This window comes from Cynocephalus volans, chromosome 17 (assembly GCF_027409185.1).
Source record: "Cynocephalus volans isolate mCynVol1 chromosome 17, mCynVol1.pri, whole genome shotgun sequence".
Classification (NCBI taxonomy): Eukaryota; Metazoa; Chordata; class Mammalia; order Dermoptera; family Cynocephalidae; genus Cynocephalus; species Cynocephalus volans.
This window is the reverse complement of record NC_084476.1, coordinates 786,780-804,035: the sequence shown is the minus strand read 5'-3', so window position 1 is coordinate 804,035 and position 17,256 is coordinate 786,780. Positions and strand designations below refer to the sequence as shown.

The 17,256-nt window shown below is 43.0% G+C and overlaps 1 protein-coding gene across 9 annotated transcripts in view; it reads left to right on the top strand.

Annotated features, from left to right (window-relative positions):
* EHMT1 (euchromatic histone lysine methyltransferase 1) overlaps positions 1-17,256 on the top strand; it is a 187,224-nt gene that overhangs the window by 80,719 nt on the left and 89,249 nt on the right. For 8 of the 9 annotated variants that reach the window (XM_063082639.1, XM_063082642.1, XM_063082638.1 and 5 more), the window contains 2 exons: positions 5,144-5,700; positions 14,181-14,361. In XM_063082639.1, the coding sequence (XP_062938709.1) occupies positions 5,144-5,700; positions 14,181-14,361 (738 nt within the window). The remainder of the gene's footprint in view (positions 1-5,143; positions 5,701-14,180; positions 14,362-17,256) is intronic. The other variant, XM_063082644.1, reaches the window with a different exon arrangement.

The window sequence follows — 17,256 nt, the reverse complement described above, 5'->3', positions numbered from 1 at the left end:
AGTATAGGTTGGCATATCCACCATCACAGTCAAGATACAGCAGGTTCATAGCCACAAGGCTTCTCACCTCGCCCTTTTGTAACTGGACCACCTCCCATCCCTCACTTCCCCAGTGTTGTTTTTATTTTTTGGCAACCACCAATCTGTTCTCTGAAAGGAATAAAATTCAGCACCAGTTAAAGGATGAGACACAAAGGCAAGGCAGCTCGCTGGAGAAGGTTTTTTTATTCAGCCGGCACATCTGCTTTTATAGGGTTAGAAGAGAGCTGATAGGTTTGCTGAGGACTCGGGGCGTTCGGGGATTGGACGGATTGTGTTGCTAAGGGGCCAGGAGCAAGGAGCCTGTGCTGATTGGCGTGTGATTCGCGCCGGCGGGAAGGAGAAGGTGGAAGAGAAGGGTAGCCAGCGCCATGATGGGGCGCGGCCGAAAAGGGTTCTCATACGCCCTAATATTCTCCATTTCTATAGTTGTGTCTTTATAAATGGTTTCATATACTAGGCAACCTTTTAGGATTGACTCCTCCTCCCCAAGGGTACTTCCCTGGGGATTGATTCAGGCTGCTTCATATAGCAATAGTTTGTTCCTTTTTATTCCTGGGAACTGTTCCATGGTATGATGTACCACAGTTTGTTTAACCATGCCCTTGTTGGAGGATATCTGGGTTGTTTCCATTTCTTATCTGTTAAAATAAAACTGCTGTGATCATTTATCTATACATTTTTGTTTGGACATAAGTTTACATTTCTCTGAGATAAATGCCCAGGAGTGCAATTGCTGTCATATGGTAAGATTATGTTTAGCTGTATAATAAAATGCCAAATTCTAAAACAGCTCTACTGTTCGACGTACCCAGCATCAGTGTGTGAGGATTCCAGTTTCTCTACGTCCTGTTACTGTCCATCTTTCAAAGTATAGCCATCCTAATGGGTGTGAAGTAGTATTTCATTGTGGGTTAGACTTGCTACTGTTTAGTCTTGAGAATTCTTTATATAGTCCAGATACTAGTTCTTTGTCAGATATGCAGTTAGAACATATTTTCTCTCAGTCCCTAGCTAGCTTTTCATCCTCTTCCCGTAGGCTTTTGCAGAGTAATAGTTTTTAATTTTGATGAAATCCAATTTATCAATTTTTCCTGTTGTGGATTGTATTTTTGGTATCGAGGCTAAGACCTGCCTAACTTTCGATCCCGAAGATTTTTTTTTTCTAAAAGTTTTTATAGTTTCACGACATACATTTACATTTCTTTTCCATTTTGAGTTAGTTTTTGTATAAAGTTTGAGGTTTAAGTTGAGGTTCAGTTTTATAATTAGTCTTGTATTCTGTAACTTTCCTAAACTCAGTCACCAGTTCTAGTAGCTTTCTTACAGGTTCCCTTGGATTTTCTAGATACAAAATCAAGTCAGATATTAATCAGTTTATTTACTTTTTTCCTTTTAGAATACCTTTTTTTTTTGCTTGCTTAATTGCACTGGCCAGAACCTTCAGAATAATGTTGAATAGAAATAGTGAGAGTAACATTCTTATCTTGTTCCTGATATTAGGGAGGGAAGGAAGCGTTCAGTTCAGTCTTTTACCAGTAAGTATAATGTTAGCTGTAGGTTTTACATAGATGTCCTTTGAAAGCTTGAGGATGTTGCTTTCTGTTCCTAGTTTGCTTAGAGTTTTTATCCAAAATGGGTGTCGTCACATGCTTTTTCTGAATCTTTTGAGGTGATAATTTTTTTTTCTTTTAGTTTGTCAACATGGTGGATTACATGTGTTGATTTATTTGAACATTAAACTAACCCTGCTTTCCTGGGATAAACTCCATTTGTACTGAATATATTATCTCTCTCTCTCTCTCTCTCTCTCTTTTTTTTTAAAGATGACCAGTGAGGGGATCTTAACCCTTGACTTGGTGTTGTCAGTACCACGCTCTCCCAAGTGAGCTAATCAGCCATCCTATATAGGGATCCGAACCTGTGGCTTTGGTGTTATCAGCACTGCACTCTCCCGAGTGAGCCCCGGGCCGGCCCAATGAATATATTATCTTTTAAAATTTAATTTTGGGTTTGATTTGTTATAATTTTGTTTAGAATGTTTACATTTATGTTCACTGGGGATATTGGTCTGTAGTTTTCTTATAGTATCTTCGTCTGGTTTTTAGTATCAGGGTAATGCTAACCTCACAAATAAGGTGTGTCAGTTCATCTTCTCAAAAAAAAAATGAGTTTTGGTTTCATTGATTTCCTCTATTTTTCTCTGTTCTGTTTCATCAGTTCTCACTCTGATTTATATTTTCTTTCTTTTGCTTACTTTGGGTTTAATTTGCTCTTTTCTAATTTCATGACACAGGTGCTCATGGCTGTGAGTTTCCCTTTAAGTCTTGTCTCAGCGCATCCCACGTGTTCTAATAGCTTGTGTTGTTATTTCCCTTCAGTACAAAATACTTTCTGATTTCCCTTTTAATTTCTTCTTTGTCCCATGGTTTTAGGAGTGTGTTTAGTTTTCAAATAATTGGGGGTTTTATCTGATCTTTTTTGACTTCATTCAGTCATTTTGAATTTATTGAGACTTGTTTTACGACTTTGAATGTGGTTACTTTCAGTAAGTGTTCTGTTTGCACTTGTTGGAAATAATGCGCCCATCTGCTGCTGTTTTTGTCTGTTGTCGTTGGCCGTATCTGTTGACATGCAGCTTAGCCCTGCTGTACCCTTGCTGTCTGTCTGTCTGCTTGTTCCATCAGGTGTGTAGAAAGGGGTATTGAAATCTACGTACTTGTGGAATTTTTTACTTCCCCTAGCACTTCTATCAGTGTTTGATTCCTGTGTTTTGGAGCTCATTTATTGTCCCCTTTATCATCATGGAATGACATTCCTTGTAATATTCTTTATTCTATAATCTACTTTGATATTAAAGTAGCCACTCCAACTTTTTTTAAAATTCATTTTTGCATAGTATACCTTTTCCTTTCCTTTAACCTATGTTTCTCATTTAATATATGTTTATTGTAGGTTTGTTGTATTGCTTTTTTAACCACTCTGACTATCCTAACCCTTTTAATTAGGGTTTTAGGCTATTTACATGCTTATTAACACTTTTTATTTCCTTTTCAATAAATTGCCTGTTCGTATCATTTTCCCTTTTTTTAGTAAGGGTTTTTTTATTTTTCTTGTTGATTAAAGAAAGCATTTATTTATGTCTATATATTAATCTCTTGTCAATTTTAGAAATAACAATTGCATCATTATCCATTGCTTAACTTTGCCTTTTTATGTTCCTTGTAGAGCAGACATCTTTAATTCTAATGTAATCAGACTTTTCTTTTTCTTGTTATAATTTATGCTTTTGATGTTTTATGAAAATTTTTACAGTTTCTAGGCCACAAATCTGTTCTTCTCCATTTCCTTTATTAACTTTGAGGTTCTCAGACCATCTAGGACAGTGTTTCCCTCTGAGTGCACAGAAATGTGCAGAAGCAGCCCCAGAGGTTTTGTTAAGACCCACAGGCGTGGATTCCGGCTTCAGGCGATCAGAACCAGCAGCTCGGGGTGTACCCAGCAGTCTGCCTTCTTTCACCTGCTTCTCACTCTAAGCTGGCTTGGGCCGCTGGTCCTAGAACCCCACTTTGACTAGGAGACCCCTAGAATCCACCTTTGCCAGGGGTGTTAGGTAGGAGCTCATTTAAACTTTTCTATTAAAATGAGCCTTTCTCTTTACTATTCTTTTTCGTGATTTACTTGGCTGTTTGTGAAAATTTATTATTTATGCATTTTAGAATAAGGTCATAAAACACTAATTGGGATGTTGATTAGAATATCATTGAATCTCTAGATTTGATTTGAGGGAACCTCACAGCTTTGTAATCCTGTCATCCCGTTCCAAGAGCATGAAATGCCCTCCATTTAAGTTTTATTTTTCTCCACACAGGTGTTGAGTAATCTTGGCTAATTTTTTATATCCTTTGTTGTTTTTCCTGCTTTTGTGAATTAATACTTTTTCTCTTACATTTTCTAGTTTATGTTGGTGTAGAGAAATGCCCTTGGTTTTGTAACTCCATTTTTAATTCAGCAATCTTACTGCACTCGTGTGTTTTAGTTGCTGATTGATTCTGTTTTTAAGTAGGGGATCGTGTTAGGTGTGGTGAGCACAGTCTGTCTCACCATTGTTATCCTTTGCATCTTTGGTTTCTCTTTCTTCCCTGTTAGTGTCACGCAGTACCTCCTTTTTATGCTAAACACTAGTAGTGTGGATGTCCTTATGTTATTTTTGATCTTAAATGAAATTAACTTAATATTTCTGAGTAAGTATATACCTGCTGTGGAATTTGGTATATAGCCTTCTCCAAGTTGAGAAAGTTTTCACCTATTTTATTTTGCTACGGGTTAAAAATTTATCGATAGCTGTTCATTCATTCAGAAAGTATTTATTGAGCACATATTATGTGCCAGGCTCTGTTTATGTGCACAAGGTGTGTAGTAGTGAACAAACAGACAAAACCCTTGCTCTTGTAGAACTCACAATCTGGGAGGGAAGGACAGACGATCAGTGTGGCAAATAATAAAGTGCAAGTATATTAGGAGAGAACCAGGAGGAACAGTAGAACTGAGGGAAGGGGACAGGGAGGTGTGGTGCCTTGAAGCTGACGAGTGCTCTTTCTGTATCCAGAGACATGTTGTGGGGTTTTCTGGGAGTTTTCTGCTTCAGCCCTCAGTGAGATTAAAGGTATCTATCAGTCTTCTGATGTAAACTGCATTTCTTATTTACAACCACCCTGGATATAATCTGTTAATTTGTCACGGGAGACTGAACCTCTGTAGAGAATGTCATGTAGATCAAGGATATGCTGAAAGTGTGAAACTTTTTCTTTAAGTTTGTTCTTGGGAAGCTACTTCAGAAGACTTTTTTCTATCTCCAAATAATGCTCAGTTTTCTCTTATAGTGGTGACTCCCCAAACTTAACCAATAAACTTTCAAAGTTAATGTTTAAGAAATAACTTTGTATTTAGTTTCTTTGAACTTAAATGTTGGTTTGTATATGAAATAAAAGAGTTTTCTGCCACAGTTCTATACAAGGCACTGAAAGAAATCGTAGCTCTTCTGCTGGTGGTTCCCAGGAGGTGCTGCCAGCGGCCACTGACGCCCTTTCTGCTCTGTCCACAGAGATCCTGATGGCTGCCGACGAAGGCTCAGCAGAGAAGCAGGCAGGAGAGGCCCACGTGGCTGCAGATGGTGAGACCAACGGGTCTTGTGAAAAAGGCGATAGCAGCAGCCACCCGAATGCAGGAAGACACATTCAGGAGAACGCAAAAATCAGCCCACAGGAAGGTACCAATAAACTAACCCGAATAGCGGAAAACGGGATTTCAGAAAGAGACACAGAAGTGGGGAAGGAAAACCATGTTGCAGCAGATGACTTTATGCAGACTTCTGTCATGGGCAGCAACGGATACTTCTTACATAAACCGGCCTTGCAGGGGCAGCCCTTGAGGACTACCAGCACTCTGGCCTCCTCGCTTCCTGGCCATGCTGCAAAAACCCTTCCTGGAGGGGCTGGAAAAGGCAGGACTCCAAGTGCTTTTCCTCATATGCCAGCCGCTGCACCAGCTGTGCCTGGGGAGGGGAGCACAGATGCAGAGGAACGAAAGCCCACGGCCCCTGGTGCTGACGTCAAGGTTCACCGGGCACGCAAGACCATGCCAAAATCCATCTTGGGCCTGGTAATTTGTGTCTTCTTTTGCTGTTTCCTTTTTGTCTTTCTTCTGTTTTGTTTCAATGATGGCAAATGGATTTACGTGCATTAAAGAGAAAGGCTAGTAAATGGTAGTGGTCATTTCACTGAGTTACTCGGGGCCTGTGAAAAGTTAGGAGATGCTGCTAATGCTTCATGTGTGAATGACAGAGCCGGATGGCTCTGGCTCTGTTTCCTTCTCTTGCCTTGCTCTTCTTATAGGACTCTATTGCCCCCTGTGTGAAGATGTGTCACATTCTTTCAAGGAGACCACTCCCTTTCCTGCTTTGGGCCCGAGGGTTTTCACTCTAGCTAGGGAAGGCTCAGCACCCACCCATCTCATTGAGAAGTGAGTAGCAATGAAGTTGGTTAGGAACCCAGTGTGACAGAAGCGAGAGGACAAAGGCCTGTGTTGAGACATGCCCTGGGCTCCCTCCTGACACCAAGCTGCCAGGATCAGGCTGTCCTTGAGAGCAGGGTGAGTCTTGGGCCTGATCATTCAACACAGGCAATGTTTACTTCATTTAACACCCAGTGTGCTGGTCTGTGGTTCATCACCATATCTCACGTGGTATATGCATGATAAATTTTTTCAAAATGTGTGCAGTGCTGTTGTTTTGCTCTCTCAGTTGGATGTCATTTTGGCTGGGCATGAATTCTAGGTTTATGCTCATGTTCCCTTGGAGCTTCTTGTATCTGATGTTGCTGGTGAGCATGCTGAAGCCATTGTCTTGTCCTTTGTTTGTAAATCATCTGCTGTTTCCTCTTTGCAGTTATTTAGGGCTGCATGTATGGAACCTTTTTCTCATGGGACCTTATCAGTCTGAGGATTTGTGACTTTAGCTCCGGGAAAATGCTTTTTATAATTTTTCTTTCCATTTTCATCCCATAGAACTCCTTTTTAGATGGACATTGGATCTTCTGTCTCCTTGGACAGTTACTTGTCTGTTTTCCAGCTCAAAATTCGTTCTTTAGCCCTTTGCATTCTTGTTCATTCCATATATTGATATATTTTATTTTTTATATCCAATATGTCTAATTAGTTCCTTTAATGTAAAAGAAGAAACTTCTGAATTATATTTTGTCTTCTTCAAAAGATATTGATTATAATTCTTTTATAGTTTGTTATTGATCCTTTTATAGTTAGTTTGTTATATGTTCCTCCAGCAGGAGTTCCTCTGTGTGGGCTTGGCATCTCTTGTTCCTGATGACTTTTTCCCTCTCAGATGTTCGTTTCTCCCCACGCAGGGGTGTGCTGGTCTTTGTTTCTGTGATGCAGCACTGGCCTTGGTGTGAGTGCAGTACCCGCCTGCAGCAGTAGTAGTGGTGGTGGGTGCACTGCGGAGCTGGAGTGCTGGCCTCTGACCATGACCTGTGGGCTCCCCTCTCCCCAGGGGTCCCCATGGCCGCCAGATGTTCTGTTCCCTTCTAGGACAGCCAGGGTGGGCACCTTCTGATGCCGCACTCACCAGTCACCCCGGTCCTGGTCCAGGGGCTCCCCCATTTCCAGCTTGGCTGGTTGGACTCAGCTTCAACCTTCTGCAGTATTCTGTGTATGTCAGAACTTTAAAACATTTAAAAATAATTATAGATTCACAGGAGCCTGAAAAAATAGTGCAGAGAAATCCCATGTAGCTTTCACCCAGCTTCTCTTACTGGTAACATTTTATATAACATATGTAACATTTTATATAACATGCAATGTAAAAACCAGGACATTGACATTGGTACAGATCTGCAGATCTTACACAGTTTCACCATAACTTTTCCATGCACGTGTGCGTGTGCACATAGTTCTGTGCAGTGTGATCATACGTGGGTTTGTGTAACCACCATGGCCGTCAGGACACAGAACATTGCATCACGCCAGGGTACCTGCAGTCCTTCCTTGTAGTCACCCCAACCTGACCTAGCCCCTGGCAACCCTAGTCTGTTCTATGTTTCCGTGATTATTTCAGGTATTACAGAAACGGAGTTAAGGAGTATGTAACCTCTTGAGGGTGGCTTTTTCCACTGAGCGTGGTTCTCATGGGATCCATCCTAGTTGTGTCACTGGTCTGTTCTTTTTTGTGCTGAGTGGTATTCCATGGTGTGAATGGACTGCACACCTGTGAACCACTCACTCGTATCCAGCTTTGGGCAGTTACATAAAGCTGCTCTGAACGTTTATGTATGCATCTCTGTTTGGATGTAAGTTTTCATCTTTCTGGTATTAAATATCCAGTAGTATAACTGTGGTTTCAAGAAACAGCCACACCACATTGCAGAGTGGCTGCTCCACATTACATGTTGTGAGGCTGCCGCCTGGAAGAGGAACCAAAACACCCAATTGAGAATTTAAAAGGGGGTCTTTATTGGCCGGCCGGCGACTGTCCCTCCAAGAAAGTCTTGGAAGAGAGCAGCCCTGACTTGAAGTTTAGGGTTTTTTTTAAAAGGTACATTTTTACTTTAGTCACACAGTCAAAATTATGAAATAGTCACACACAGACACACATACCCTCCTGGTGTGAGGAGGGGGTTTGGGGAAGTCTAGCGCCAGCTGATAACAGAAGCTGAAACAAGCCAGTTAATTGCTCAGGGGCAGCTTGGGTGGGGAACAGCAAGCAGAATTCAAACTTCTCTAAGTGCAGGCTAATATTTAGCTTTTAACTTCTGTCAAGGGGGCTGAAGAGCTGAGGGGGATTTTCAAACAGCATTTTCTAAGCAATTTAAACACTATTTAAACTTAATCTAACTTGTTACACAGCAAGCAGTTTCACAGAAGTGAATTGCATATGTTATGAAAATGGGGGTCACCCTATCTCATACAGAGTGGCTGTGGCCACGTTGTGTCCACTGGCAGTGTGGGCGACTCAGTGTCTCACTGCCTCTCTGGCGTCTGTTTGCCCGGCTTTTGTTTTAGCTGTTCTGAGGGGTGTAGTGCTGTCTCATCACAGTTTTTTAAAAAATTTTCGCATGCATTTTTTAAAATAGACTTTAATTAATTTTTTGGCACCTGGCCTGTATGGGGATCCGAAGCCATGACCTTGGTGTTCTAAGGCTGTGCTCTGACCACCTGAGCCAACCAGCCAGCCCTCACTGTGGTTTAACGTGAACTCCATCACGACTGCTGGTGCGGAGCATCTTTCATGTGCTTTTTTTTGCTCTCTGTGAAGTGTCTTTCATACCTTTTGTCTGTTTTATAATTAGATTGTTTTGTTAGCTTTAGGAGTTCTAGGTGTGAGTTCTTTGTCAGATACCTGGCTTACAGGTACTTTCTCCCGTCTGAAGCTTATCTTCTTCCTCTCAGAGGGTCTTTTACAGAGCAAAAGCTTTTCATTTTGATGAAGTCCAGTTCCTCAGGTTTCTCTTATGGAGCGTGCTTTGGTGTGGTGTCTGAGACCTTGCCACCTAGCCTTGCATCTTGAAGATTTCTCTCATTTTTCTTCTAAAAATTTTTTAGTTTTATGTTAATTTTGAATCTATTACTCATTTTGAGTTAATTTTCGTATTAGATCTGAGGTCTAAGGTCTGGGTTGAGTTAGTTTTCCCCACGTGGATGACCGATCATTATCAATTTTAAAATGCACGTTGGAAATTTTACATCATTCATCTGTCCTCTTGAAATTATTCTTTTATTCTATCCCCACTTTCAGGATTTTATTCTAATATATTTTTACTCTTGGGACTCTTTTATTTTCACCCTATCATATTCCTCTAGGGAAAAAGCAATTTAAAATTTGATTTAAAAAAAAATTCTCTGACCATGGGGCTTTTCTAAATGGTAGCTTTGTTCTGGACTGAATTATTATAATTAATAGTATACAATTGATTAGAACATGATATCATTTGATTGAAAATTACTGAACAGGCTCAGGCTGTAGGAAAAGAGACCCTGAGGTTTTGAGTCTTCCAAAGTTGGGTTCCTGATGACCATTCACACTTCCCCCACCCTAGAAAACCTTCCTCTGCTCCTGGAGGTCTCTACAGGAAGAAGGAGGAGATGGACTGAGCCGGACAGGGCCGTCCCCTGGTGGCCCTGCTGATGTGGTACTGGCAGAGGTTGTGGGGAGGGGCACCCCCTTGCTCCCAGGAGCTGCTTGGCACCTGTGGCTCCGGCTCCAGCCTCTCCTCCCCTCAGGATCTCCTGATGTCCCAAACCCCGTTCAGTCCCTTTTGATAATTTTAAGAAATCACATTTTATTGAAAACTATGTTTTACAAACAGTCATTCCAGTGATAAAATGAGTGTTTCAGGTTTATGATAATAAATCCATTTTTCTTGCAAGAGGAAGTTTAAAAATGAAGGTGTTTTCATGGCTCTAGTGTCTTAACTATCCTTTCGCCAAAGCAGAGGCAGTTTGGACCCTGGTATCCAGCGCTGGTCCCCATCATCACTGGCTGTCATAAGCATCGGCACAGGCTCAGACGTTCTTACCAGCTGCTTCTGCCCTTGCTAGAGCAAGGAGAGTGGAAGCTGCTGGAAGGGAGCCTTTGTCCTGCATTGACGTCTCTTTACTGAGGCTTGTGTTTCCCTAACTGGATTATGCTCACTCCAGGGGGCATCCCTGTAGCAGCCCCTCACTGTCCCCTCTGTATCTGTGTTTTCACACCCAGCCTCCTTCCATAGGTGCCCGCTGCTGGGCTAGGTACTGAGAGAGAGGTAGCCCCTGTCAGTCCGTGTCAAAGAGGTAGTTATTAGTAATTGTGTAAATGTGTCCAGCTGGCCAAGGGGCTGAAACTGAAGTCTTAACTGGGCCCAGGGGGAAGCGCCCAGATACAGATCCCTAGGGAGAAGGAAGGGTGCTCAGGGCCAGATGCCGTGGGCCTTGGTCAAGGCCACTCTCCTCCGTGCTAGCAGGTCTTCTCCTCCCTTGTCTCTGTGCTTTGTTAGATAACAGAGTTCCAGCAAAATCTAGACCCCTCACTCAGGTTCAGCAGTTCTTAATTTTATTTTTTAGATTTTTGGAAATAGCCTTTTAAATTAAAGAATAGGTTTTGTACCTAAGCAAGAATTAGCCTCCTGTGGTTATTTCATCTACAGGCTTTGTTTTGCCTCTCATTTATATTTGCTTTAAAATCGCATTTTGTACTTGTCTACAAGTGCTAGTTGAGGGAGATAGCCACTGTGAGTTGAGCAGGCAGCTTGGTGGTTTGTAGGTGGTACAGAAGGAGCGATATCTGATTCCTGTGTTCTGACAGTGACCTCATTAGAGCCAAACTTGGTACATTTGAGAAAGACTTCTAAAATTTCTACAAAGCAGGTGTGTTAATTCAAGCAGTGCTCTACGTGTAGAGGGTAGGTTGATTAGTGGAGGTTGTAAAAGGAGCTGTCATCTTTGAGCTGTGCTTTGTAGGAGGGAAGAGAGAGTTTATCTTTAGGGGAAAGAAGAAGGGCATTCCAGGGTTGGAGGCACATTCTGAGGCTTGAGCAGGTGGAATCTTGTCACAGTGGCCGACAGGGTCAGTGAGCTGGGTAGGTCTCCACTGGGGGAAGTGATAAAAAAAAAAAAATGCAAAGAGCTGTGGTCGCTGGGGTTTGAATTCAGGGTAGGTTTCCTAACAGGATTGTCTGCCAGAGCAAGTCATGCATTCTGATGTCCTGGACATCAGTGAGTTGTTGGTCAGCTCTGGTGTGAGCCACAGAAGGGCTGTTTCTGAGAAGCTTTGCAAGTGCCATGCCAGCAGCAGGGTGCAACTGTGAGATAGAGAAAGACAGACAGAGTGAGAAAGAGAGACAGAGAGAAAGACAGAGAGAGCCTGAGACAGAGAGAGAGAGAGAGACAGAGACAGAGAGCAAGACAGAGAGATAGAGACAGAGAGAGAGAGAGACAGAGACAGAGAGCAAGACAGAGAGATAGAGACAGAGAGAGACAGGGAGACAGAAACAGAGAGAGAGTGAGACAGAGGTAGAGGGGCAGAGAGAGAGAGAGCGAGCATGAGACAGAGACAGAGAGAGCGTCAGGCAGAGGCAGAGAGACAGGCAGAGGGAGTATGTGCTGCTGTGGCCCCCCACCCTGTGCTGGGGCAGCCTCATTCCATCCAAATCTAGTCCCCTCTGTGCCCTGCGTTCGTTTGCTCTCTCACCTGGAGCCGCCATCTTCGCCTGTCTGCTTCCCCTCCACAAACATCTCCTGAATCCCCCGATGTAATCTCTGTTTGGAGCCCAGTGTTCACCCATTGTATGGACTTATTGTGTGGTTTGAATTACAATTATTCATGACCTTGGCCATTTCTCCCTGGTCTTGACTCCAGGAGATGGAGATGCCCTATGTTTTTGTTTGCTTTTTGCTGATAGAAGACACATAACATAAAATTTATCATCTTAACCATCTTTAAGTACACAGCTCAGTGGCATTAAGTGAATTCACACTGTTGTGCAGCCACCACCACCTTCCATCTTTAGAACTTTTTCATCATCCCAGACTGAAACTCTGTCCCTGTTAAATAACTACCCTTCACTCAACCCTGGCACCCAGCATTCTCCTTCCTGTCTGTATGATTCTGACCACTCAGGGACCTCACATCAGTGGAATCCTGCAGGCTTTGCCTTTTTGGACTGACTTTACTCAGCAAATGTCCTCAAGGTTCATCCACGTGGTGGCATATTGCAAATTTTTCTTTCGTTTTAAGGCTAAGTAGTATGTCGTTTTCTGGGTGGACTGCATTTTGCCCATCCACACACCCGTCAGTGAATTTGCGGGCTGCTTCCACATTTAGCTACTGTGAATAATGCTGCGTGAACATGGGTGTACAAATACATCTTCAAGACCCTGCTTTCGAGTCTTTTCAGTATGTACCAGTAGTAGAACTGCTGCCTCTTGTGGTAATTCAGTGTTTAATTTTTTGAGGAGCTGCCATACTGTTTTCCACACTGGTCGTACAGTTTTACATTCCCACCAGCGGTGCAGAGGGGTTCTAATTTCTCCACATCTTGCCAGCACCTGTATTTTTCTGTTTTGTTTTATTTTGTTTTCACAGTAGCCACCCATTAGAAGTGGCATCGACTTGTGATTTTGATTTGCATTTCCCTCATGATTAATGATGTGACCATCTTCTCATGTGCTTAGTGGCCATTTGTATATCTTCTTTGAAGAAATGTCTATGCAAGTTCTTGGCCCATTTTTTAATTGGGTGGTTTTGTTGTTGTTGAGTTGTAGGACTTCCTCATATATTCTAGATAGTAATCCCTTATCAGATAGGTTATTTCCAAATATTTTCTTCCATACCATAGATTGCCTTTTCACTCTGGTTGTGTCCTTTGATGCACAGAAATTCAAATTTTGTTGAAGTCCAGTTTGTCTGTTTTTCTTTTTTTGGCAGTTGGCCAGTTTGGGGATCCAAACTCATGAGGTTGGTGTTAAGAACATTGTGTTCTAACCAACTGAGTTAGAATAGCCAAGCCATATTTGTCTGTTTTTTTCTGTCGTTGCCTATACTTTGGGTGTCTTATCCAAGAAATCACTGCCAAATCCAGTGTCAAGAAGCTTTTGCCCTGTGTCTTCTTGTAAGAGTTTTATAGTTTTAGGTCTTTGGTCCATCTTGAGGTAAGTTTTGTGTGTGGTGTTAGATTTCCCCAGCACCACTTGTTGAAGGATGGCTTGTCTTTTTAACACTTTTTGTTATTTATTGCACCTACTGTGTGCACAGTAAAATTTGGTTAAATTGAATTGGATTTGAGATCAGACTGTCTCAGGGCGGTGGGTGGCTTTAGGGAAGCAAGCAGAGTGTGGTGGTCTGGTGGAGTCTGGCGGTCTGGAAGGAAGGCAGGGCCTTAGGAAGTACTAGTGGCTGATCCCTGCAGGCTGCCAGTCTCAGAAGGTGGAGGCTAAAGGCAGATCAAGGAGATACGCAACACTGTGATTAAATGACCATTAAAAAAATGTAATAAAAGGGTAATTATGTATTGTGGAATATATGCTATTTGGGGGATTTTGCAAAGTGTAGCGGTAACAAACTGAAAGTGCTTTCTGAAAGTTTTTGATTCTGCCCATTTAGGGTATATTTTAGCTTAGTAATATTTATTACCGAAATCAGGGGTTGGCGAACTTTTTCCACAAAGAGCCAGATAGAAAGTATTTCAGGTGTTGCTGGCCACATGTGGTTGCTGCTACTGCTGCGCTTTATCCTCTCCTATCCCTTTTCCCCTCCCTCCTGTCCCTCTTGTCCTCCCATCTTCCTCCTCCCTCCTTCCTTCTCACCTTCTTACCTTTAGACCTGTAAGCAGTGTTCTGAGCTTGGGCCATGGTTTGTGGACGCCAACCTAAATCGTCTGAGGGGTAGCCTGGCACACATGTCTCAGTGCCAGATGCTCCTATGATGACGGCTGTCCTGTGCTGTGTAGGTTTGCACACTCCCTCCCTCTCTTGTAGTAGTTCATCTTTCAGTTGAGGGGAATTGACGAGGAAAGGAACTGTGTTTTGGGTGCGTGTTATTCCAGTGACCATCTGCTTGTGCACAGTTACAATGACTAATTGTCTTTGTTTTGAAGCATGCAGCCAGTAAGGATCCCAGAGAAGTTCGAGAAGCTAGAGATCATAAGGAGCCAAAGGAGGAGATCAACAAAAGCGTTTCTGACTTCGGACGGCAGCAGCTTTTACCTCCCTTCCCACCCCTTCATCAGTCACTACCTCAGAACCAGTGCTACATGGGCACCACAAAACCACAGACAGGTAAAGGGAGACCCGCGACTGTCTTTGCTCTTTGAATGTGTGTCTCAAGCCTGAACCTCACCAGACGAGAACTGTATCTGGCTGCAGGTGCCTCTGCTGCTCTAGACAAGTGACTGTTGAAGTCAGCCAGCCCTTCTGTGCTCACCTGTGCACCTGAAGAGGCACACCTGACCTCTTCTCTAAAACCTTGTCTAACACCTGCATTATTTTCTTAGCTCGTTTTCAATCTCAAGATGAAGATGGTTTTCTTTACTAAAATCTTACTAACTTGGTCTAATTGGGTGGAAGACTGGATATGAGAACTCTCCCGGTTTATAAGTGAAGTGCTGTTGGGAGCACTAGGATGTGTTGGGAAGACCTTTGCACCATGGGGCAGGGGACCTGCGAATGGCTGTTGCTTTGTTACCAGCCATTTATCTGTGGGCGTTTCTCCTTGCTCTTTTGAGCTCGTCAGTTAGGAGAGTGGATGAATGTTTGAAGACTTGTTGGGGGCCTATTGTGGGAGGTGGGGCTGCATGAGCGGCCCCACCAGGAGGCTGCTGGGTGGGCACGTGAGCCTCAGCATGAGGACACTTCAGGGTTCCCCTGGGCTTCCCTCTTCAGCTTCTAGGACATGGTCGTTTGGCACATCCCCAGAGAGGTGGGGCAGCTCCCTCTAGCATGGACCAGTCGTGAGTTTGAACTTGAAAGGGCCTTGCTATAATGCCTCCATGAGCATTGAACGAGGACTTGCAGACACATGCCAAGGTTGCTGAGGCTGTTGACCTGCACGGCTTTCCTTGGGGGAGTGTCACCTGGCCAGAGGTGCATGTCTTTTTCTGGACTTTTAAAATCCTTTTTATTTTAAAGTAATTTCAGACTTTCAGCAAAGTTGCAAAATTTCTGCAAAGAATTCCTGTGTGCCCTTCACTCATTTTACTACATGGCACAATTATGCTCCTCCCCCAACATAACTTTCTTTTTTCTGAAACATGAATGGAAGTTGCACATTGCAGACGTTGTACCCTTTTACCTCTAAATACCTTAGTGTTATTTCCTAAAAGTAACAGTGTAATGTCCCTAAAAATAAGGACATTCTCTTAGATAATAACAGTACACTTAACAAAATCAGGAAATTAGCTTTGTTGCAATACTGTCATCTAATCTAACTTTGTTGCGATGCTGTTAGTAGTACCTTGTTCACTTTTTGCCAGTTGCCCTGTTAGTGTCCTTTATAGTTACAGGAAAACCAGTTCTAGTCTCAGATCTTGCAGCCACCTGGTTGTTTTATTTTGTTAGTCTCATTTAATCTGAAATATTCTCAGCCTTCTTTGTCCTTCCTGACTTTGGCATTTTGAAGAGCAGGGCCTGGAATGTCACAGGGGACTCGTGTGTGTCCTTAGGAGTTGCGTGTTGGTGGTCTTTTGTACTGTTATGGCCAGGTGGAGTCTATAGTCTCCTCAATCGTGAAGTCACTGTTCCTGCACTGAAACTATGAGTAGCGTGTGTCTGGTGGGGAGAGACCCTGCCTGAGTCTCTGCAGGTGCCGCACTTCTCATCACCTGCCACCAAGGGCTTCCGTGTCTGTCAGTGACGTACCCAAGTGGAGGATTGCACGGTGGGCGCCACATGCTGGCTTTCTGACTCCACGGTTCCCTCTCTGTTATCAGTTCAGTGTCTGCTGTGGGGAAGTACTTCCCCTTCCTGTCACTTCACCCATTCATCTATTTTTTTTTTTTTAAGTTTTGGGTCATAGACTCTTATGGGAGTCTCTGGCTTTATATAATCCATTACTGTCATTATTTATTTTGTTGCTAAAATTGTCCCAGGTTTGGCCAGTGGGGGCCCTTCAGGCTGGTTCCTGCGTCCTCAGACATGACTCCGTTACTTTCTGGAGACTGGCTTAACTGGATCATCCAGGCTCATCTTGTCCTTTTTCTTCCCAGTCCTGGAATTGCCCGTTTCTCGTTCTTTGCTTTGGGATATGGCAGTTAGAAAACAAGATCCATTGTGGTCCCCCCCCTCCCCCCCATGACTTTTTGGCTATTTGACTCAATAATGTTTGTTTTGTTTAAGTCCAAAAAATATAGAAATGAATCAAAAGAATGTTTAATTTGGGAAAACAGGATTGTAATCTGGGGCATACACAGAGAGTGGGGCAGTCTCTGGTGTGTCCAAAGAACAGAGAAAAGTCTGGGAATTTTATTAGAGGAATGTTACATACTGTTTTGAAAGAAAGCCGTTTGGCACTAGTAGAGTTTTGGGAGTTGGCAGGCGTTGATTGGTGAGTGACGGCAGTAGATTAAATTAGTCTCGGAGTCGTGGCAGGTTGTTTCAGCAGCTACAAGGTACAACTAGTCTTCGTGTTGCAGCAGGCCGTGTTGACAGCCGGATTTGTAGAAGATTCTTCTTGCAGCAGGTGCTATGTGCCCTGAGTGCTTTTTTCTCCTGGCCCTTTGACTCCAATTTTAGTTTGAGTGTGACCAGAATGACCCACTTGGTATAACCAACTCTTACTGTTTCGAACAGTTAAACTTGGCATTTTGTAGAACTCTTTTAAGTTATGCTCTTTTCCTATTTTAGCTTTATTATTTCATTGTTTTTTGATAAGAGCTTTCTAAAATGAAATGTCCCCTGTTTTTAGTAGTCCCCCAGTTTGTCCTTTCATAGCCTCCCTTCTCTTCCCATCTGCAAGCTGGAAATATGGTGGTTAATTAGCATATGAGTTTAGGACAGCGTACACTTCAGACTGTAGATGTAATATGCTTCAGCAGTGGGATGACTGTGTCTTGGTTCTGGGTCACAGGCACCCCCTCAGCCCAGCTGCTCCTCTGTGTCATCATCTAAGGGCTCACCCCACTTCTCAGAGAGGATAAAGAAGTCTGTTTCCAAGCCACACACGACTGTCTTGTCTCG